The sequence below is a fragment of the Pecten maximus genome, chromosome 2 (assembly GCF_902652985.1).
Source record: "Pecten maximus chromosome 2, xPecMax1.1, whole genome shotgun sequence".
In the NCBI taxonomy this organism is placed as follows: domain Eukaryota; kingdom Metazoa; phylum Mollusca; class Bivalvia; order Pectinida; family Pectinidae; genus Pecten; species Pecten maximus.
The window spans coordinates 53659645-53684809 of NC_047016.1; the positions used below are offsets into that span (position 1 = coordinate 53659645).

At 34.9% G+C, this 25165-nt stretch overlaps 1 protein-coding gene across 3 annotated transcripts; it reads right to left on the minus strand.

Moving 5' to 3' along the window:
* Window positions 1–64: 64 nt before the first annotated feature.
* Window positions 65–22795, minus strand: LOC117322500. Of its 3 annotated transcripts, none has more exons than XM_033877454.1 (11): window positions 22206–22795; window positions 15626–15757; window positions 7012–7171; window positions 6538–6593; window positions 5796–6099; window positions 4342–4830; window positions 3736–3943; window positions 3142–3228; window positions 2523–2719; window positions 2292–2360; window positions 65–1505 (listed from the first exon to the last, which is right to left on the minus strand). In XM_033877454.1, the coding sequence occupies exons 1-11, from the start codon at window positions 22326–22328 to the stop codon at window positions 1348–1350; spliced, it is 1983 nt and encodes a 660-aa protein (XP_033733345.1). In that variant the 5' UTR covers window positions 22329–22795; the 3' UTR covers window positions 65–1347. The 3 variants fall into 3 exon arrangements, with proteins under 3 accessions (XP_033733345.1, XP_033733347.1, XP_033733346.1); XM_033877456.1 differs by lacking the exon at window positions 22206–22795 and adding an exon at window positions 20077–20233; XM_033877455.1 differs by lacking the exons at window positions 15626–15757; window positions 22206–22795 and adding an exon at window positions 12500–12933.
* Window positions 22796–25165: the final 2370 nt, after the last annotated feature.

Sequence of the window (25165 nt, forward strand, 5' to 3'; positions counted from 1 at the left end):
GTTTAAGTGGAGATAACTCGTATTGGCTGTGAATAAAATTAATGTATTTAACCTTTTTTTTTTCTTTCTTTTCCCGTTTTTCGGGGGAGAGGATCTTTATCAGTCAGATTATGCAATATTTAATGAAATATAAGAACAATTCCATTCCTACAAACTATGACAATAATTTATTACGCATTATGTTATGGAACATGACCATGAAATGAATGCTTTGCTTATCAATAAATATAACGATGAATTATATAAAACGGGTTTTATTGTTTTATTTTCACTATTGACGATTCATCATCTATAAATCACAGAAAGGAGAATGATGGTCCGAATCTAAGCTAACAATTTTGTATTTTACATGATTGAACTCCTGTATAACCCTTATAATACTACTTGTCATCTGACACTGAAACGGCCTAAATGTTATTCTAGACAACCATGTTGAAATTTAACACTCAAGTGACTGAAATTGAACAAACAACAGCAGAAATAGTTTATTGAAATTGTTTTATTTACTTTCAAAGCAGGTAAGTAACAATTAGCTTGAAGGGTATATATCACTTGTAAATCGTGTAGAGAAATATGTATAACAAACTCCGAGGTTGGTCCACCACAACTAATTTCAATCAACAATCACTCATTAAATACTGGGGAACCATGGGGCGTCATTGGATTCAGCAGAATTATTTATATATGACATATCAATAACTTGTGTTGTGGTGTATTAGAGGGACCACAGTTAAATCAGAGAACTTACCTATAGGGGATGTTTCGACAAGATAAAATGTTACCTTCATGTTACTTCACAGCTATAGTACAATATCGCGCTGATTCTTGTTCATGAATTATAATTAATGGAATATAATCTATTGTTCATGTAACCAGCATGTATCCATATCCCTATGTTTTCGACAAATTGATCATATTTGATCCATCATGTCCTTTATTTTTTATAAACATTGCAAGAATTTAATCCATACATATTTGAGTTATACGTTTGGATAAAAAGCATTAATATCTTTTAGAGAGTAACCACCTATCGTCTGTCGGCGAACTCTAGTCGAGATGAGTTTAACTGGACCTAATTTAATTTTGATAACGTAAAAGTGCAGCTTCAGCTTACGAATTAGATGAATTATGTTCAGAATGAAATGATAAAAAGAAAATACCATCAAAACAACGCTTTTCCTTTGACATTTCCATAGAGACGAACATCAATAAGTACTGAAACAAATCAGGTCACTTCAAGCAATGTACACTAGTGTCTGTGATGGCATTAGCTCCTTATGACGTCATTTAACGTTTCTGACGTCACACTTTCAATTGATTTTATCATCAATGATAGAATCATCGATTTCAACTTTCAACCATGACTGATCGTGCCGAGTCAGACGCGTGGGAAGATGGTGGATATATGTCACGTGACTCCGACTGATTTTTCTTCGACTTGTTTGCCAGCTTCTTGTTGACATCTATAAGAGCATGATTCATAGCATCTTCAGCCTGCTTGTCACCTGTAGGAAAAAACACACAGTGACTTTATTTTTAAGTACAATTATTCTTTCTTGTGGCCGATATAGCTTGTGAAGAAATTATACTATGTTTTTGAGGAATTCATTTTGAAAACAAAATTTTTAAAATAACTGCTTATATACTAAATTTCCTAATAAAGTTTTATGAGTTTAAATAAATTAAATAATCGTTTGCCTCCTTTGAAACAGTGCTGCGAATCAGTGAAAATGTCCCTCATTGTTACAAAGATATCGTCAGTGACATTCAATTATTCAAGGGTTAACTGTAATATTTTTTACGTTATTGAGTAATAACACAAAAAAGTGGAGTGTACTCTGAATAAACCGTGAAGCGGTTTATGAAAAGAGTACCCCCAGTTTTTTTTTTTTTTTTTTTTTTGTGTTATTGCTCAATAACGTAAAACAATATTACAGTTAACACTTATAGTTTAATGAACAACGATAAGAAACATTTTCATTAAGTTTAACATGTTTATTTTGCTCCAGATATTTAAAAACACATCGATAAATACAAAGTCCCGTGAACAACGATTACTCCGCTGACGTCACAGTCATTATTTATGTTATGAGATGATAACATAATTTTTGAGCCAATGAAAATGCTTGTTACAAGCAAAATTAAATTATATTCTTTTTTCACAAGTTTAAGATTTAATCTATGCAACATGATTGATGCAATATTACTGAATATGAACTAAACAAGGAGTGAAAGAAATTGTTATCCTCTGTAAATATGAGGTTGTTCCTAATTCAAATCACCATACTTACCCAAAGCCTGCGCATGCGTCAGTCCAGCATCAAACGAGTTGTAAGCATCTTTGAATTTCTTCATGTTAACTACATCAAATAGACACAAATTCATGGTTAAATGTAAAGCTATTCATGCAGTTTACTGAATACAAGATATTTTTTATACATGATCCGAAACCGAGATCTATAACTTTTGTACTTACTTACAATATAACATGTTACTGTGTTCATCGTTGATATCCAACTCACCTTCAGAAAGACCGATCAAGACGCATGCCTGTAGCTGGAGCCGTCTGTCATCTGCCTCCTGTCCAGTTTCTAGTGACTTCCTTCCGGCGTCACGTGCATATGAGAAGTTGTTTAGCATGAGGAAGCAGTTTCCGATGTCGTGAAACAAAGCTGACGATTCTGCAGCTGTCTTACATAACGGAGCTTTCATCGTGTACCTGCATAATACAGAGAGCAGCATAACATACAGTTGCCGTAAATCTAATGCCGTTTGACATACTAAACCTGCAAAGTGTATTTTCAAAAATATGCACATAAACATTAAAACAAAACTTTGCCGATTCATACACCTCACAGTTTTCTACAGTTTTCCATACAGCATTGGCGTTAGATACAGGAAGGAGAAAAAGTATCCATAACACAGTTGTTTTCTCCGTCTAGAATTATAGTGATGCTAAGGGCGCTAAAGACATGTTGGTATCAATAAATCGGTTAAAATATCATTTAGTCAAGCCATTACAGTTTCTCTTAACGACAAATCGGTAAAAATGTCATTTAGTCAGACCGTAACAGTGTGTCAAAACTACTCAAATCTTATCTTAAACCCTGATTGTCATGATACGATGAAGAGTTTACTTACATTTCTAGTGCCCTGTTATACTTCCCCTGCAGCATGTGTGTCCGACCTAGATTGCCAAGCGCTCTGTGACGGGAGACTTGGATGTCACTAGAAATAATCAGTCTGAACTATAATATTTATATATTCGGTTTCCATAATTATTACAATTGACAAACAGTAATGAAAACAGTGTCTAGAAATGACGTTAGAGGTGACGAACGACATAAATAAAATTATCAAATTAAAACTACAATCTACATCAGTATGTAATAAAATCCATCTGAATCACCATCACCATTGATACTATGTTACACACATATCAATATCGTGCAACAAGCATTTAAAGGAAATATACCTTTCTTGTTCAAATGTGAACTTAAATTTTGCCTGAAGTGTTTCTTCTCTAATTCGGCATTATTTCTCCTCTATGCTGTAATCGAATATTGAATCCAACGATATGCACAGTTGCTTTAAACACTTTCTAGTAGACTAGACTTATCCACTTCACATAATGCTGTCTTTGTTATATTCTGACTAACGATAAAAAGAAAACATGTTTTTTAGAAAATGTTATGACTGATGTATATACTGATATAGAGATAGCATAACAATTACCATTTCTCGCCTATCTTCAGGTCAACTGTGTGGTGTTTTAAGGCTCTAGTAAAATCACCAGCATTAACCGCCACGTTTCCAAGGTAACTGTTGAGTAAGCCCGTCATTTCAAACTTTTCCGGAACATTAGCATCAGAATATTTCGCCAACAGTTCAAGCCCCGCTTCGCATTTCTTGACGGTGTCCGCAAATCTCCTTTGTGCAAAAACTGTGTGTGGCAAAATGAAAATAGGAGTGAATGGTTTGTTTTTTGATATCCTACACCATTTCTATACAATTTCATTATTTTATGGCTTTCTTCTCAAATGACAAATCTATTAAACTATGCTACGGGATATATGACAAATGGGATACATGTATGATTGAAACATTTTTGAACGACAGTTGGCATTCACATCATCAATGAATTTAAAAGCTATTTGGTAATTAAGTACACTTGCGGAGCGATATAATACTTGCTCTGAAATGCAATGTCGAGTAAAATAGATGTCAACGACTATTTTTGTATAGGTTTTGTCTACTGGTGACAAAATGACAACGTGTTTATAACAGGAGTAGGCAATTCTGCTTTAGAACCATCTGAGAAGTACCGATATCAATACTTACGTGTCTGAATAATATCTAATTGTTTTTTCAGATAATCCGTCACTGCTTGGCTGTTGGATTTTGTTTCCTCTTCAGTCTGTTTTGAATCGGTTGAGTCCTCATTTTCTTCGGCAATTTCAGTCATTCTCCGTGTGCCAAGGTCCATGCTAGGATTGTGGCTTTCAAACTTAAATTCCAGTGATGCCGGGTCCGGCTTAGGTTTTGTTCCTTTATCGGGCTTTGTGATTCCTAATCTCGATTTAATTGTCTTAGTTTTCCAGCTCATTCCGGATTCCCCAGATTTCCATGTTGTTTTTGACTCAGTCGTCCGAGCTGTTCCCAGTGAATCTACTGACATCGAACTTCCACTATATCTGCTCGCTCGTGACTTCTGTAGAGGTGGGGGAGGCGGGAGTGGACCCAGCCGATTCCAGTAATGGTAACGATCGTATAGAAAGTTAACAGCATCCTCTGCCTTGTCTTGTATAGGGCTTCCCATACCGCCAACAGCTGATAACATATAACCAATATACACTTAATTTTGAATTGCTGATTGCTTAAGATTTTTGCCATGTTTCCGGATACTTTAAAACTCTCGTAGCTGTTAATCACAAACAGATACTCGACAATTATTACATCTCAGTGTTGTATTTGTCTTGGATTATAAAACAAAGAATTTCTTTTTAACAATGAGACATGAATATCTTATAGTTGGTTTGGTTGTTTTTGTTTAACGTCCTATCAACAGCCTGGGTCATTTAAGGACGTGCCAGGTTTTGGAGATGGAGGAAAGCCGAGTACCCGGAGAAAAACCACCAGCCTATGTTCAGTACCTGGCAACTGCCCCACGTAGGTTTCTTATAGACCAATGATAATTATACGTTCAATTAAAAACAAAGGTATTTTAGAAAACAAAAATCAAAAATAGCACACAGAATATAAAAAAGATGAATGATAGAAAATAGTATATAGAAGATTATAAGCAAATGTTATTGCTATAAATAGTGTTTTGCTATAACCCACTTCACGAACGAACGACATGAGAACATTATTTTATAAACAGTGCTTGAAATGTATCAACATATAATGCTAGTACCCATTATAACGTATTTAATTAGTTAAAACTAATATTTACAAAATAGGAAAGTATATTTATAAAGACACATTCAGTTTGGATTTCAAATAATACACCAATTGCATTGAATGTTTAAAAGAAGAATGACACTTTGTAAAGACTAACACCTGGTAAAGATTGAAAGATAAACAGTAGCCTAATTTCATTTTGTAATACACACAGACATTTAGACCTGAACCTATTTCTGTCTTACGTTTAATGAAATAAATACACCATTCATAAAAAGTCTCAATTAATATTTCATGAAACTATTTTTCGCGGTAACAACACATCAACATCCGCTGGTCAAAGCAAATATGAAGTTGACATAAAAATGTATATGATACCTAGACATATTTACCTGGAAAGACGGTGTTACTGGAGAGTTTTTCCAGATATTTTTTGTCTTTATATAGCTCTTTTAATGTTGTTTTCACCATCTTACTCTCCGGACGTTTATCTTCCTCATTGAGGGTGGCAACGGAAGTAGATGGCGTATGCGACAGGTTAGGAAGTGACATCACACGCGGAAGGACGACTGCAGGTGTCTTGTGAATTCTGATTAGCTGACACAGAGGACGATCTCGAAATGATGCACTAGGCTTTGGTAAATGTTTCGTCAGGCTCTTTGTTTTGTTCTCAAACACAAACGGTTTGCCTGATGGCTGACAAAACCAAAAATAAACCATCATTCAAAATCAAATTATATCAACAAGTTTTCATTATGTTATACCGTGGAGATGTCGTTACCTATATCTTAATTTGAATTTACTGATTCCAAAGGAATTACTTAAAAATATAGCATTGACAAAAATTCATTGTTATTTTGAATGTTCCAAATGTATCTTAAATAAATCTGACGAATACACTGATACAGTTGAGTAAATTCTAGTATATTCTAATTCAATTACAAACATGATATCCTAAAGAAACAACAAAACACTACCACAGCTAAAACAAAGAAGTGTAGAGGGAATGAGGGAAAACAGGAAGAATTTAATGCGAGAAGTTTATTAAATATCAGTTCATATTATATGAGTGTTGGAATCAAGACCATACACTTAAAAATAAACATGTTGGTGATGAATCAGTGACCTACTTACCGATTTGTGGACGAGGTATGTCAGATCTCCGGCGTGTGTTAACTTCATCCTCTTAGCTGTAATAGAAGCAACTAAGATAAAAGGTTTATATTGGCTTTAATTTCAATCATGTTTGGGTTATATACCCCAAGCAAATCAAACTTTGCTGATCCATTACAATAATCTGACTTACGCATAACAATGATATCATTGTGATCTTATCCTGTCCAATAGCGTTAGAGAATATCAATGTTATGTTATTTGTGAACAGTTTCAATTATATACTTTAATTATTTTGTTTGGGAAAAGGTTTGATCGTTAACTTTAATTGTTTGAAGAACAGGCAATCAGTATATCCCATTGACACCTAAACTAACAGTTAATTCAGTAAACTGGGGAAAGAATTTTCAACCATGAAATCTTATCGTTGGTGTTTTCATCCATGTTTAAGCCGTGGGCGTGTCATTGCTATTGTACGCCTGGATGCTGATGTACCTTTTTTGCGGTTGCCCTTGGTGATGAAGTGATCAGTTTTCTTCACTCCCTCCTGGAAAGCCACACTCTTCGGGTAGTGTTTCAGTCCCCTGTTATAATACACTAGCGCCATCTCGTAATTTTGGGTCTTAAATAGGACTTCGGCTTTCTGCAACAGCGCCTGTATTATATAATATAAACAATAATTCAATTCGGTGCGTGTAGAATTAAGAAATAATTATAACGATGATTCGTGTATTGTTGCAGGATATACAACGAGGACGAGGATATTCTGCAATTGAATTAATAACGAAGGCCGCAGTCCTGAATTATTAATTGAAATTGCAAATATCCGAGTCCGAGTTGTATATCCTACAACAATACACGAGTCAAAGTTGATTATTTCTATTCTACCATGTACCGCTTAGTTCTGAGACCTACCTCTTCCTAATCGAAAAACGGCAACGAAACCCCGGGAAATGTGTAGCTACATAGCTGTTACAATTCACAAGAAACGATAAGGCGCGCGTGCTAATCAATATTCAAAAGCTGACGTCAATTCCAAGCCAGGTGACGGCAACGTTACGAGAACTTTCGGGGATGTCGGCCAGCAATTCATGTAGAAATGGTCTCCAAATGTGGCCTGTGGAAATTAACCTTACAACATATTGTTAAGCAATGTCTGCTCTGCGTGGATAGAAATTAACAATCTGTTAAATGTCGCAGTTGTAGAATATACGGTCTCCGATGTTCAAACGTTTTGGCGCCGCCATGTTTGTTTACAAATGCACGATTGTGGAGGGGAAAGATTGTAACAGCCGTGACTCACGAGCGTGTATTATTGACACGAGAGTGTATTACTGTCAAATAATACACGGTTTTAAACTAATCAGAGCAAGCATGGTAGAATATATAATAAACAACTATCTTTCTGTAACGGTGTGTGTAAATACTGTATAACATGAAACTTGTGTAAAACGCTCGTTGTGAATATCAGTTCAACTTTCTTAAACTATGGCTGTAGATATAATAGTCATCAGTTCAGCTTTCTCTAACAATGCCTGTAATATGATAAACATCAGTTCAGCTTTCTTTAACAGTGCCACTGACATGATAAACATCAGTTCATTATAATGAACATCACTTCAGCTTTACGTAACGGATAACTTAATCGCGGTCTTTGTTTTATATAGCGGCCCTTTTTTATTTAGCGGTCTTTGTTTTATATAGCGGCCCTTTTTTTATTTAGCGGTCTTGGTTTTATATAGCGGCCCCTTTTTTATTTAGCGGTCTTTATTTCTGAGGAGATGTCAACATCATAAAAAATATGCCGACATAAACCGAAAAATATGACGACTTAATAATTTTCTTACCGAGATAATGTTGTCATGATTATCATCTAGGAAGTATTTTACTAATTATGTCGACAATTTGTTTATGATGTTGACATCTTTTCGGAAATATATCGATTTCTTTAAGTCGTAAGTTGGTAAATCGATGGCAGAAATACGCCACCATACATAATAGATCCATGGTAAGAACATTTAAGGTAAGGGTGAAGTTTCAGAAAATTATTTTTTCAATATCAGTCTCGTAATGCTTTCTTTATCTATTCTGAGAAATGTTGTATATCGATCGTTTAGTTTGTATGCTGAAAGAATATTAAACTTGCTTCCTGTTTGATATAATGTATTTTAATTAAAATGCAACGCAAGTCAATATCACAGCCAAGCTATTGTGTATGATTTCTGAGAAGACTCTCTACGAGTTGTGCAATGCCATTTCCTGCAAAGATATGTATCTATTGATCACAAGAACCTGTTACAGTACTGAGGTTACGGTAGTCTAGACCATTGTATACAACATTGAACTCAATCGATTTTTAGAAAAACAACATTTTATTATAAAGTACAAAGACTAAACATTACATTAGGCTTACTCCCTCCTGGAACTCAAATCAATACTATCCACGAGAAGTTCCATAACGCCTGCCTGTCGTCAGAATATTTCTATTAATAAACATGCATCAAACAATGGTCGGTGTGACCGAGAAATTATTTTTTTTAAATGGAGATTATCATAAACATGTTTGTACCAGCAATACGGTTAGTTGACATCAATGGAAGATTCTGCAGACATCTAAGTTCAATATATACCAGGTTATGATGTGGTTAAGACTTCAGGGACTATTTGTTAACGTGGAAAAATAATCCTTAGATTTGAAAGCAATTTGACTTTAAGGTTTGTTTATATATGTAAATCCAATACTTAAATACAGGTAGTCGATATGAATTACCTCAGTAGTAGAAATAGAGGATATCTAACAGTGTCTCACGTAACACCAAAGATATTTCATGCGTGGCGCCAGCACGTGAGAAAAATATAAAAATGTTAGCAAAATAAACCGGGTCAGCTTTTAAATGTTACCAGTTCTCGTTTATGAGCAATGTTTTGATTGGTCGAATTAGACGAAAATGATAATTTTTAAAAATAACAAAAGATACCAGGGAATAATATCACTTTTATAGAATGAATAATTTTCCTTATCACGACGGTATAAATGTAATAAAGTGATATATTAAAATTTATAATACGAAGACAGGTTATTGTTATCACAAGATGTACATATGTATATTAATATAAATATGACATTAAAGAGAAATATGCCAGATAATTTATGTATACGACCACGATCCAGTTGTTCAAAAGGTGATTAAAATAATCAAGCTTAAAGAAGAATTTGTGTTCAATCATTTTCGGTAAAACTAACTTGATAACATTTTACCAAACAATATAGCACTCTCCCGTCTATCTTACTACATGTCTATTATATGGAATATACATACATAGGTTTTGCAGTAAAGAAGAAATGAGATTTCCACTAATCAAATGATTAAGCTAATCACCGTTTGAATATATATGTCAAATGAAAATTCACACCAAGGACACCTATATATGCACCGTATATATCTACCTTAGGAACATTAGCACCTATATATATGTATATATATGTACAGTATATACATAGTAGTAGTACTTAAAACACGATCAATCGGTTTGTCACCCTTGCTCTATAGAATATATTAAGTAAACTGTAGTAAACAATTAATCAAATCAATATGTGAAATGTATTCCTTACACTGCATGTGTACCAGTTATATTAGATAATAAATATTTACATCAAAATGAGATGACAAATCAATCATGATCAAATGTTACTGATACATTTTCGAAATTAGGTTCGATTCATTTTTTATCAAAACAAAACAATGTAAATGCAAAATATCACGATTCACTGGTATCACCGGATCACCGGATTCACCGGATCACCGGACCATTAAATCATCAGATCACCGGATCACCGGATCACGGATTCACCGGATCATTAAATCACTGGATCATCGGATCACCGGATCATCGGATCACCGGATCATTGAATCACCGGATCATCGGATCACCGGATCATTGAATCACTTGATCACATGATCACAGAATCACCAGATCATCGGATCATTAAACCACCGGATCACCGGATCACGGATTCACCGGATCATTAAATCACTGGATCATCGGATCACCGGATCATCGGATCACCGGATCATTGAATCACCGGATCATCGGATCACCGGATCATTGAATCACTTGATCACATGATCACAGAATCACCAGATCATCGGATCATTGAATAACCAGACCAGCGTATCACCGAATCACGGAATCACCGGATCACCGGATCACCGAATCACCAGAATCACTGTCTCTTGAAAGTCATCGGCTTGCTGTACAGATGAATTTATATTTTACATCATATAGACAAAAAGGACATATAAAAGATTAAATATTCGTCATATCGTAAGTGACATCCGCGGGAGTAATTTCGTAGAAAATGTGGGGTTTTTTCCATGTATTACATCATCATGTATCACGACTATACGACTCCAGTCTTTGTAGCCCGATTTCATTCGTTGATGAACTAAATCAAACATCTGTACACATAATTGGTCACAACTATATGCTGACCAACATCGAACGTGCAAATAATACTTTTTAAGTCTAAATCTTGTTTGTTTACCCATAAAGATATTGTCTTACCAAGATTTTATTTGACATATAGGTGGAAATAAATACATCTAACTCTGTCCGGACAAAAGGTCGTTAGAGAGACTAAACTTAGGATAGCACTAAGATGACCCCTATTACTATTAGCGTTTAAAATCCAATTACAATGTTTATCAAGCTCAAAAGAACCATTATCGTAGACATTGAAGATAGGTATACATTTCCTACTCAATAGTCATTAGTAATTATGATTTGTCAGCTTGACGGCATATTAGATAACAATTTTGATTACGGATGTATTCGTAACTTTCATTGACATTTTATCTACGCTACTGTTCATAGATACAACATATTTTTCAATGTCACTTTTCTGGACATATTTCAGCGTTGTAGCTACAAATTTGATTCTGGTCGATTCTTTAAATCTACAGATGTAAATACAAAACTGTTAATGCATGATCCGTGATTGTTGAAAACGTGACCCATGATAGGGGTATCGATAACTGCCTTCTATCCATGTTCATGATTTTATATCCAGTACAGTTCATGCCTTAGAAAAGATGACCAACTTTTTCAATATATGTCGCAATCGCCATGTCCGGTTCGGGAATAAATAGCATCAACGTTATAAGTTTACCTCGATGTACAAAATATACCAGTATTCCACTGCGTATTTGTTTCCTAATGATTCAACAATTGCGCATTTAAAATCTAAATATAACTACCTGTATCCCCATCCTATTGTTTTAGGTAGTTATAATGGTTCAGTAGTAACATGCTATTGTAAACTAAGGTAGATATAAGTTCTTTATGTTGAAATGTACCTTACAATAGACCCATTCCAGAGTTAGAGCCGTTCATTGCAGGGGAACAAATAGGACCATATAAACAACTACGAAACCCCAGGTGCGCATGTAACAGTCATTTGATGGCCTCACAAAATAAGTAATCATCTAAATGACACTCTTACCTGTAACCTCCTTCAAAGATTTTATTATTTCACATAACCGTAAATCAGTTCCCAATAACAGTGACACCAAACTTTGGTAGGATTAGGGGGTTGTTTTTCGTACTTCTGATGATGTTTGGAGGCGGTTATTTACAATTGTTGATATTTAGAGGCCCATATTTAGACCTGTTGATGTTTGTAGGCGGATATTTACATCTGTTGATATTTGAAGTCCGATATTTATATCTGTTGATATTTGAAGTCCGATATTTTTATCTGTTGATATTTAGAGGCCCACAGTTACATCTGTTGATGTAAGTAGGCCGATATTTACATCTGTTGATATTTAGAGGCCCATATTTAGGTCTGTGGATGTTTAGAGGCCGATATTTATATCTGTTGATGTCTGTAGGCCGATAGTTATATCTGTTGATATTTGGAGACCGATATTTACGTACGATGTTATAAATTGTAATTAAAAATGTTTGTTTCTAAACTCACCTCTTCGTCTTGGTCCGTATAATCCTCATCACATAATCCTTCCAGAACGTAGTCGTAACGACTGTATCGTTCGACCCAGTCTATTGTCATAGCAGACATTGTCAAACCTTATCTTTACACGTCCGTGAGGAAAAACAGTTTAAACCCTATTCGTGTTGATAACATTTACTAACATCTCGAGATATCCATATTCTGTCTAATATTTATTCAATTTCTGGACTGACAAACCGCTGCATATAGAGGTCCTTGGTTCGTTGAAAATACTTAACACAGATTTCAGATGAGGTGTGTGTCTACATAGATGTCAATCATTCCGTTTGATTTGGAGATTGTCCATTGTCTCTCTGTTGAATCCAGTTCAAGACAGAGAGTATGTCATCCATATTAAGTAATGTAGTCTAGTGTTAATATTAATCTTTCCAGCGATATGTCTTCTATACACGAAGTTGTCTCTCGTCGCCACAATGGCTTTGGAAACGCCTGGATAAAGCCTACTTTTATGCTTCACGTACCAAATCGATTTGAATTCCTGTCACAAGAACGGGTTTCCCTGCTGGGCGTATTCTGTACGCAAATCTTATATAGATAGGTATACCTAATTCACACTAACACATTGCGGGTCAGACAGTTAACGGTTTGCATACCAAACACATACTTTCCAAAGTTAAGTTTATAGAATACAAATTCACAGATAATGCCGAGTCTCGACTGGAGAACCGTCGACGTTATAGTCTAGAGTTCAAATGAGTAGTATACAATGTCTTGTCATTCTTACACCAGTACACACACGCTGAGGGCCGATAAACATCTATTGAACCGAATCGAAATAGATTTTCTCCACGCACAGTTTAAAAGTGTATATAACGTATACAATGTCTATAGTGCCGTTATGTGTTGTTATGAATATAACGATAATTATATTTTGCCTGCTGTTGATACGGATTTCATTTAACATAAATACATGGTACGATTACTAGGACAAATCACTTATTAACCAATTGATGAATGTTTATATTGACACGAAAGCTTTATAGGGCAGTATATACGCATACAATGATAAATTACTGTTTTAACTAGGTTGTACAAATTATCATAATTATTATCCGGTATACAACACATATGGGCGGCCACAAAGATACATATTACCCAATGTTATTTTAAGAGACCAACACGTTTGTCACGAAAGTTTGTGTTTAACTTTTTTTATCCTGAATACTGTCAAGTGTTAAAGTGACCTTGTTAATAACGTGTTACAAGCTTGTTAGCTCTAAAACATGTCATTATTTATACGGGACTTAGTACTTATGTTGGATACATTATAACATTAATGATGATTTAAATTATTTCGTGGGTACAAAATTTCGTCGTTAGCACACGCAACAATGATACATTAATACATACAATGTTCGCTGGTCAATAGCAACCATGAAAACAACGAAAGTTTATATATAATGAAAGTGTATATATAACGTTTGTTTGGTTTGTTTTTATTTAAATCTATTTCAACTTTATTTATTCGGGGATGCGAAGACTAGCCACCATCCATTAAGTTTGTGTAAGGAATTGCGCTGCTGAATTTTAAAACCAGATTATCTCCCCCTAGTTTGAAACTTGAACATATGCTAGAGACTAAAATGATAAAGCCCTGTGGTATTTATAGTTATAATATTCAAGAGGCAGGGGTCCGCCTTAGGAATGAGGTTTTTTATATTTGATTCAAAACTTTAAATAAGCTGTTTCAATAGAATTACTGCAAAATTATATTTTATATCAATAAGGAATTTTATTTCAATTTTGAAATCAGATAAAAGTCCTTGCTATCATTAAATCTTGAGTATGACGGCTGGTACATGCCATTCTTGATTAGCTTGTCAGTTCTAGTGTTTACCGAAAATAATAGGGTTCGTTTTTAATGCTCCGTTCCTGTACACAGCATAATAGATTTTGCATTTGAATGCCTCTGTTTTATCAGGGATAAGACATTTGATTATCTTGGTAAGTCAAATTGACCTTAAACGTATTTCAGTTTCATTATTGAATATAATATCCTATTCTTCTGGAGTTTGTGCTTGAATGATTTAGATTAATTTTGTTCCACACACTACACGGAGTAAATTCTATATCCACAAAGGGGTCATTTCTTTATAGAACCTCCCTGTATTATGACAGGTAAAACTCAGACATCAATAAATCAATAACGTATTATTAGGTCCTAAATAACAAAAAGAACACAACACAGAATTAAAATGTCTGAACACAAAGACACGTGATCGTTTATCTACAGAGATGTGTGTTAGCTGTTGACACAACGATCAGTTTACTTCCACACGCGGAGTTTTAAAATGTAATTAAATCATGGTAATAAAGAGTATGAATAAAAGTGCATATGTTTGAGTATAGGAGTACGTAGGTAGGATTTGATTCCTCGTGACACTTTTCATTGCATGATCAATATGACTGGGCTTCAAATGTGTAAAGAGCTTGAGCGATATGTACACAAACTGTACACAAACTGTACAAGTCTCGTAGAATTAGTCAGCTACTGTATACCAAGGGGTAGACTTGTTCACACCATTATCCTTTTTTCAGTTACGGAAAGCATGCCTCGTCGATCGGGGTGTGGATCTCCTTATATGGGTATCAAGATAAACCCCCTTTATATCGGGTAGTTTATGTCTATCGAGTGACAGCAGAAGTTTGAATGTCCAGAGGCTTGTAATCCAGAGGTTGTCATTATATCCAAAACATCCCTCATTTGAATAGTCGTCCGTGGCTAAAATCCTAGATTTTAGGATTTACGATTTAGTATAAAGGATTTAAGGATTTAGGATAGATGCAGACTAAATAGTATTATCTCGTGCAATTTCGCCGATACTAGGAACTTTATTGTGATTCCGAGCCCCAACGGATTTAGCCAATAAATTGCGATTGTATCTGACTGAATGAGAGATTTTTTTGTTTGCATTCACCGTCATAAACATCAGTGTTGTTTTCCTGAAAACATTATGTTAGGACAACTGTGTACAGTGATGTCAGACGATGGTGAGCTTAAGGTCATTATAATGATATAATAACACTGTTACCCGATCTGGTTCGTGGACTGTGAGGGTGGGGAGGGGGACTTACCTCTTTGTCTAAATTGTCGAGGTGAAGAGCTGTATCAATATCGTCTGTCGCCTTTCTTATCTGGTTCAGTTTCAGGTGGCACTTCGATCTGTTGATCAGCGATTTGACATCTGCCGGGTCACAGCGCAACGCCTTCAATCAGAAAAACAAGAAATCGATGAAAATAACAAATAACATATCGATGGCTTCAACTTTTTACATGATTGTAAATGGTATCCACAAATTTGCATGCTTAAAATTGCTTAGGTGACATGTATGATGTCTCTACGTTAAAGATATATTTTGAAATTAATTAATTTGTCTATACATTTACATTTTTGATCGCCACCTCATGTACTACGTCATAAATGTATATCTGGCACCACGCATTGATAAGTTTGTATTGGTAGACTGGACTCTGGAGATTTCTACAGCTAACAATTCTGTTGATACATGCATTGTCATGTTCAATTCGATATTAAGAAAGCAGTCGGTTCAGTTCTGGACAAGACATGTACAAGTACTCGTCTAACTTGTCTGTATGAGTTATCACCCTTTGATCACGTACTTTTTGATAATTTGTATACTCTAGAACAAAATCCTTCTCATCTTAATATATTGTTTCTGGACAAATTACTGTATTGAATCTTCGTCTACATATAATTTTATTATTTTAGGATATCATGCCCGATATTATAAAGTGAAATATCAACTAAAGATTATTGTTTTGATATTTCAATCTATATGAAGAGCCTTTTAACTGGCAGGTGTCTCGTAATCACCAGATTTAGACTTCATCCTGACGGATTATCGGCTGTAGAAGTATAATGTTTTAATTTCGTTTAGTCTGGACTGATCTGTATGGACTAAGCTTGCTGTTGTCACCTTCCATCTCACATTTACATAGTTCTTAATTGCTCTGCCATCGGGTGAATCGCTACAATCAAGTATCCACTTATCAAAGTGAATCTGGTTCACGAATTAATTGTTGAAAATATCAAAATCTTAAGAGATTATGATAATCCACCTGTTTAAAAATACCTATATCAGGTTGGTCAGCGATAGAGGTACGTTAATACAATAATGTATGACTATATCAGCTTATAAACTAGATAATCCAAACAGGCCATGGACTATAGCTCCTGTTGATTTGGGTATTAATTCCGAGTTTAAAAGTCAACTTTGTCGAGTGTCTAAACATTTAATTAGCACAATATAAACGCGATCATTCTTGTTAACGAACATGTGACAATATCTACTCACACTCGATAGCGTTGCACTGAAATTTTGATTTTAATTAAATGAGGGACAACCTTTTGTCAATTATTGCTCCACTTTGTATAAAAAAAAACCTTATTTCCATACTGTTATTTACATAATTGGTGTTATTACTTTAATAATAGGCATTAAACATTCATTTCCGATAATACATAGATAAATATATTCTATTTATATTAGAGGCCGTGTATCCTTACGGACAGCAGTTGTTATTTCAAAATTACGTAGAAATATCAATAATGTTAAATTCAAATACAGTGTATATGTACTTTTTTTATAACAATGACCTTCTTATTTTCAGCCTCCCTCAGTATAATATACAGATACAGTAATTATATTGTCTAAATGTGAGGTAAACCTAATATATTCCAGAGGTAGATTGGGTCGAAGGAATGGTCTTTGGCACCCATGTACATGTACAATATAATTCCAATATCCAGGTTGTCACATTTGATAAAGTCTCAATGCCTTTATTTTTTTTTCTTTATACATATTGTATACAGGTACAGTACATGTACGACACTGTAGCTATTTCGTTTAAACAGTATTTATTTGTCCACTATGACAATAAGATAACACCTAAACAGAGATAACAGAGTAGCTATTTAATGTGTCTTGTCCTGATAATTAACTAACTGAAGAAATGAAGAGTCCCGGTGATTCAGATTATCCTCAGTTTTAACTTTCCATCGGCATGTGATACTTGTACATGTAAACATGCACGTATGAATAAATATGACTCACCTGATGATGTTCCACTTACAAATATTATTGAAATATTCGATTGAAATTCTCATGTTTTTATTGGAATTTCAATTTTCAAATACTCGTCGTAATACGATAATTTACCTTTATTTGTGTGAATAGGTATACATGTAGGTGTGTGAATATTTAGGTTTTATGAATATACATATAGGTGTGTGAATATTACGTGTAGGTTTTATGAATATACATGTAGCTGTGTGAATATACATGTAGGTTTTATGAATATACATGTAGCTGTGTGAATATTACATGTAGGTTTTATGAATATTACATGTAGGTTTTATGAATATACATGTAGGTGTGAGACTAATCTATTGTGTGTTACGTGCGTGCAGCGCATACAGACTTGGTCTGTCAGGTGACCCGTGACAATACTTTATGAAGATCTGATCTAGATGTGGGCATTACAGATACCACCCCATACAAAATGTCAGATAAAAATCAGTTCCCAAATCTATAATCCACCAACTGGAAATAGTATCAAAAGCATCGTCAGCTTTACACTTAAAATTGAAAATAAGGAATAAAAAGATTATTCATTTGATTTTTGTCTCTCGTTAAACTTGGTTTATCAATAAATGAATACATTTCGCATTCTTCGGTAACTGAACCGGGAATGCCTACAGATTAAAAATATGCTGAAAGACAATTGTTATTTTGGTTGGGTGTTAAGTTAAACATGCTTTAAAGATGAATTAATTTTCAAAATTATAAAGATTATCTTCCTATCCTAACTCGACATCTCGTCTGATCTAGCTCGTGTCTAGATGGTAGACATGTAATTTATACAAGTTACGTTATATGCAGTATATGTGCAAAAATACGTATATTATATATAGATAAATGTCAATGAAATGAAGACTCAAATTATATTATTAACAAGTGATGATTAAACGTGGCTAAATAATTCACAAAATACATGACAACTTTTATTATCCGTAAGACTTCCTGTCACCTGTTTGGGTTCGTTTTAAAGACATATTTTGTCAGAATATTTAAGTTGTGATAGGAAATCGCAATCTGTATTGTGGAAGGTACATATCGTGAATAAAGTGTTCAAATGTCCAAACAGTTCTCCATTCGACCATCACATGTGTGTTTCGTCAGATGGAGAAAAAGACATGTCCATTCTATATCATTTGAGTTGAAATAAAGACCCCATATAAATTTCTTCTGTATATTTTGTATGAAAACTTATCGGAACACAGGATGAACTACTCGGGAAGTCTTGTTTGTTTTCCTATTAAATCTATAGTCTCCACCTAAACAGATCGATATGACCAAATCCACAACACCAGAATACGGATAATACGGGACAAGCAATAAAATCAGAGGAGGTCCGGAATGTTGTTTGTATTAGATGTTTGCACGTGATCAATAGCCTTATCGTAGCACGTAGATATATGGTATATACATTCCGAACAGTTACGAATGTAACTTTGCTACTGGACACCCGGCGGAGACTTACTGCGACGATATATCTAAGATTCATTTTCTACTACCAGCATGCAACACTTATACCCACACTTCCCACCATCCCGTCATCCCACACTTATACCCACACTTCCCACCATCCCACACTTATACCCACACTTCCCACCATCCCGTCATCCCACACTTATACCCACACTTCCCGCCATCCTACCATCCCACACTTATACCCACACTTCTCGCCATCCCGAAAACTCTTAAGAATTCCATACCAAACAAGTATAACTCCCTGCACGTAAGGCAAAAATGATTGTCAGAGGCAACTAAATTTCGGATTTTGTTGCTAAGCAACATTCTTCTCCCTTGGTGCTGACTCACTTTTGACAGTTGAGACTTCGATCCTCTGGCTTTGGGTTCTGTCTTCTGACAGTCTGGAAGTCTTCGACAGAATCGACACTATGTTTAACTGAGGTAGCACTATAAACGGCCTCAGTTTCACGCTATCACTAGGAGAAAACACGACACACACCAGAGTCTATAGAAATGGTTGTTGCTACTTCTGCTTAACGCTCAGCATTTTTGAAGTGGGGCCACTGGATCGCCCGTTGACGATATTTTGTGACCGGATGGGGTGTCCTGCTGGATGTCCTTCGATAGCAAGCTTCAGTGACTTAATTAGCATTATAAATCAGTCGGCATGATCAGGAGACAAACACCAATCCTCACCTCCCACACCGTTATACATGTAAAGTATTTTCCACTTCCCTCATTTTTTCTCTCATTCATCCCGTCATGACAATTTTGATTCTAACTTCCATTATCTTTAACATCCCGTCATGACAATTTTGATTCTAATTTCCAGTATCCATAACACCCCACCAAATATTTCCTCTACACTATGAGTTACACAATGTACCTTCCGTAACACCAATTCGCAATGTCATAAATCAAAATTAAATATTTACAATATTTTCTCATATTTAAATATATGTCCATACCTGGTTAGAAAAGGCGTCTTGAGTTGATTTGAAGTGCTCTCCAATTCACTTACATGTTGCAGCAGACTAAATCACCTACATGTACACGGGTACATGTACAAGTATATAGGTGTCACAAGAGGTCTATACATACATCTTATCCACAATGCCACAATATTGATACATTAATTAAAATCAACTGAGACGTCTGTAATGTACACCGTTTGACAAATTGATATACAAATGGTGTGACGTATAGGTGTATATACCTATACAGGTATACCTCTATATCAAACATTACACAGGTGTGTTTGTACAGGTAAGGCCTCCCTTAACGTGTTTACAAATACTGAGACCGTTACCATTCAGTTATAAGTGTATTTAATATAACATGTAACGTTTTTTGTCTGGTGTGAGTTTTAAACTTAAATAAGAGTTAATTTGTAACGCAATGTAATATAAATAAATAGGGTCCGTAAGTTATAATTTCTATCATTAACCAATAAACGTGTTGAATACATTCCCCTTGCAACCTGAGTGTGAAGGAGAAGGTCCTCGTAAACTCCAAATTAGGACTACAACAAGTCTAGTGGAGTATAGGTATGGTAGATACCCGCCTGGTGAGCCACACGTATTATGATAAAATATAAATCCCTCACTCTAAAACTTTATGACATTTGATGAAAACATTCGTAATTAATTGTTATACATATTTTATATCGAATTAAGGGGTCATATCCATCACTTGTTTGAGAGCTCTGAACTGGGTTAACTTTTGAAATAAAAAAAAATGTATTACAAAAAAACAGTCCGAGTTGAGGGTGCTTTGAGAAAGTTTTATTTTCCGAATACTGCTATCAGATCTCTATATGTCCATACCGAGACATCCCTTGATTAACCAAACATTGATATTTTCCATACCACAATACAAACGGATGTCGACCATTCGTATACCGAAATGCTCTTTAATAGGAAAACTGAAATTCGTTAATTTTGATACCGAGACGACCGTTATTATATAGAAGTACAACATAGCCGCTCCCCTCGACAACATTTCTATGTTCTTATTTCTAATCTCTGATAATCGTTTCTTTATCGAACAATCGTTTTACAATACACGTCAACAGAACAAATATCTGATATAATCATAAACAAAACAATGAATAAAACAAAGCTTAAATCATATCTGATATAATACATTCACGATATATATCTATAGGCAGCCAACTGATTTCATCACTTACACAAAAACGTCAATTGTTAAAGGAAATGTGATTTAGTAGCCTTCACTCAGATATATTACACATATATTTGACACCAATTACCTACAGCACGGTCCGTATAGTTCTATCAAAAGAACAAAATCTGTGTCGAGTAAAATCTGTGGGTAGGCATCTTCCGAAGTTTCCTCCTTTTCAGGTGTACGTTAACATTGTAATCGGTTGTTTTTTATATAAATGTACATGTTGACTTTTCTGTTGGAAGTGTCTGATACCATCTACTAGTATATTACGCATTGCATTTATTAGATTCTGAATAAAACACTTTTGATCTAAAAGTTGTCAGTGATAAGAATTTACACAAGTAGTTGTGTGGGTGTTTTCTCCCAACGAGTGGTGGGTGCAAGGGTAAACATTTGGCATCAGGGGGAAATGACATGTCTAAAAGAAAATATCAAACACTTGATAATAGCATCGAAGTCGAGTAGTAGAATATTTATAGCGTACACATGACTTTAATCACATCTTTTCATGCGGTACAATGTACATTGACCGTCAAGGTAAGTAAAATGTCAAAATGAAAAATGGTGAGAAAAATGTACTTTTTACTAGGAATTTTAGGAGACTAGAAATTCAAATGAAGTATGGAAAACTAGAAATTTAATTTCCGGCCTACTTCTGATTTTACATTGAAATATATTGGTGTATTTTGGCGGTGTACATAAAAAGTAAGAAATATATGATTTATCAATATTGATTACTTTAAGATTCAAAGTAATATTCCCTATAAGTTTGGCGTGATAAACTGATTTGATTCGTCTGGGGGTCCAGTAAGCGAAGGGAGGTAACTCCACCACAGATGGTACGTCTAACGACTACGATACATAACCCCTTAAGTTCTAGCTAAATTTTTTTAATGTCGTTACTCACCATATTATAGAGTTGTAAGGCGGCCCTGTATTTGTCTCTCTCCAACAGACCATCCCCGTCCTGTCTGTATAAATCAGTCAACACTTCCTTCCGTCTACGATTGAAGTTTCCACTTCCGGCCATTTTAAATCTTAAATCTCACTAAAACTAGGTACTATACTAAATTTCACACAATATATTTTCATGATACATGGAATTTATTTTTAAGATAGTATGTGGTCTAGGTGTTTTTGTTGTCCCGCGTTCCCTTCGCTTTACACTGTTCTCCATACTCAATTTACTTAATTCCGACAGTTTTCTTGTTAATCCAAAAGAAACCAACTGACTACATTTTGAAAAGGTTATATTATTTCAGGCGTAAAAATGTTGCCCCATCACAAAATGTTCGTGTCCCCAACAAAATCCTCAATTTACGTGTATTCCAAATCAGCCATATGAAATGTACACTTGTATTCTGAAACCTTGTGAATATTTCGTTGCCAAGAAATGAAATATATTCCAAACACAGATATAAAATAAATTCCAAATTAGTATCGTACTTCTTTGTCAAAGGAATAAAATACGTTTCGATCCCACTCGTGTATATTTCGTTGTTGGAGAAATATTTGATTTGATCCCGTGACTTAGGACCAGGTATTAACCCGTTCTAATTCCCGGTCAGATCACGACTTAATCCCGAGGATATGTGCAACACATAAACTTGTACCAAATACTCTAAGACAAATGAGATTAATATTATACAGTTGTCCCGTATTATCCCATTTTTTTTTCATAAATCCAACTTACTAAAAGCATGGTCAGCCAAACAGACTCCGACATATCATCAGTACAATTCGGAACAGGATTTTATTATAATTTGATTAAAAAAAATATTCCTGATTCCAACCTCCTTTGAGAATAAGTTTATTTACATGATGGGCTTTTTATGGTATGTTTACCAAAAAATGTTATAAAATTGGATTTTCAGGTTACATGAAAGCTGGACAGCATTTTACTGACAATTACTGATATTGAGTCAAACATCCGCTATTTTTGTGCATGTCGTTTGGTATTGAGTGTATGCGGGTATTCGGATACCCGACACCTGTTTATAGGGATATATGATATGTACGTATTAGTGATATAATTGTATCAGTCGTTTGATTGGAGGAGATACGCCACTTCGAGTACAAAACCGCCAACTGACTGAACAGCTGTGCTTAGATGTCTACTGTATACGCACGTCTCACATTAGACTTAATTACTATTATAAAGATTATATCTTATTTGATTAAACTTACCAGCTTATAATCATTAAATATTTTCACTTCAGTAGCATGTTTATGTCAAATGTCCTTCAAACTCACAGCCTTAGAATGTTTACGATGGTTCCTTCATAGAACGTAAACTTCATTGACATATCAGTAAACAAACGTAGTTCAAAAATGTATTACTAAATGGACATTAACTATGACCATTGATGTTACTGTTATAGAACTCTGTACTAGGATCATGTACTCTATACTAAATGGACATTAACTATGATCGTTGATGCTACTGTTATAGAACTCTGTGCTAGGATCAGATACTCTATACCAGACCGGTAACAATCGTAACATCCAAATTTCACTTTAAAGGAGATGCTGAAAATCTCGTATTTTGGGAATTTCAGTTTGTAACAAGAAATATCTTAGTTCAATGCTCGTGGTTATAATGTAAAACTGCTGGGGAAATAAATTAACGTTTCAACACCATGGCAAAATTATATCCGCTTGAATCATTTTTGGTGATACTAAGACTGCATTTATATCAGGAATATCATCTTATTAATGTGTCACTTGACAAGATACACCCACTTATTCAGTTTGTATTCAATCTTAACTTTGTTCCGTTTTTAGCTGCACATCTGCATTTTGCATTTACCGCTACATGGACCAATCACATACCTCACCTTGACCAGTAACGCCACCTGACGCGTCATATCCGGGACCGAAAGAATATTAAACGACTATGTCGAAAAAGCAACTATCTTAAAGCATACACGTTACTTTTTATGAACAGAAGAATCTCGTTATCTCAAAACGTGTGACTGGTTTGAGTGTACAGTAAAACCTCATTATCTCAAAACGTGTGACTGGTTTGTGTGTACGGTAAAACCTCGTTATGTCAAAACGTGTGACTGGTTTGTGTGTACAGTAAAACCTCATTATCTCAAAACGTGTGACTGGTTTGTGTGTACAGTAAAACCTCGTTATGTCAAAACGTGTGACTGGTTTGTGTGTACATTAAAACCTCGTTATGTCAAAACGTGTGACTGGTTTGTGTGTACAGTAAAACCTCGTTATGTCAAAACGTGTGTCTGGTTTGTGTGTACAGTAAAACCTCGTTATGTCAAAACGTGTGACTGGTTTGTGTGTACAGTAAAACCTCGTTATGTCAAAACGTGTGACTGGTTTGTGTGTACAGTAAAACCTCGTTGTCTCAAAACGTGTGACTGGTTTGTGTGTACAGTAAAACCTCGTTATACCAATCAATGGTTTGTGTGTACAGTAAAACCTCGTTATATCAATCACTGGTTTTCGTGTACAGTAAAACCTCGTTATATCAATCACTGGTTTGTGTGTACAGTAAAACCTCGTTATATCAATCACTGGTTTGTGCGTACAGTAAAACCTCGTTATATCAATCACTGGTTTGTGCGTACAGTAAAACCTCGTTATATCAATCACTGGTTTGTGTGTACAGTAAAACCTCGTTATACCAATCAATGGTTTGCGTGTACAGTAAAACCTCGTTATATCAATCACTGGTTTTTGTGTACAGTAAAACCTCATCATCTCAAAACGTGTGACTGGTTTGTGTGTACAGTAAAACCTCATTATGTCAAAACGTGTGACTGGTTTGTGTGTACAGTAAAACCTCGTTATGTCAATCACTGGTTTGTGTGTACAGTAAAACCTCGTTATGTCAATCACTGGTTT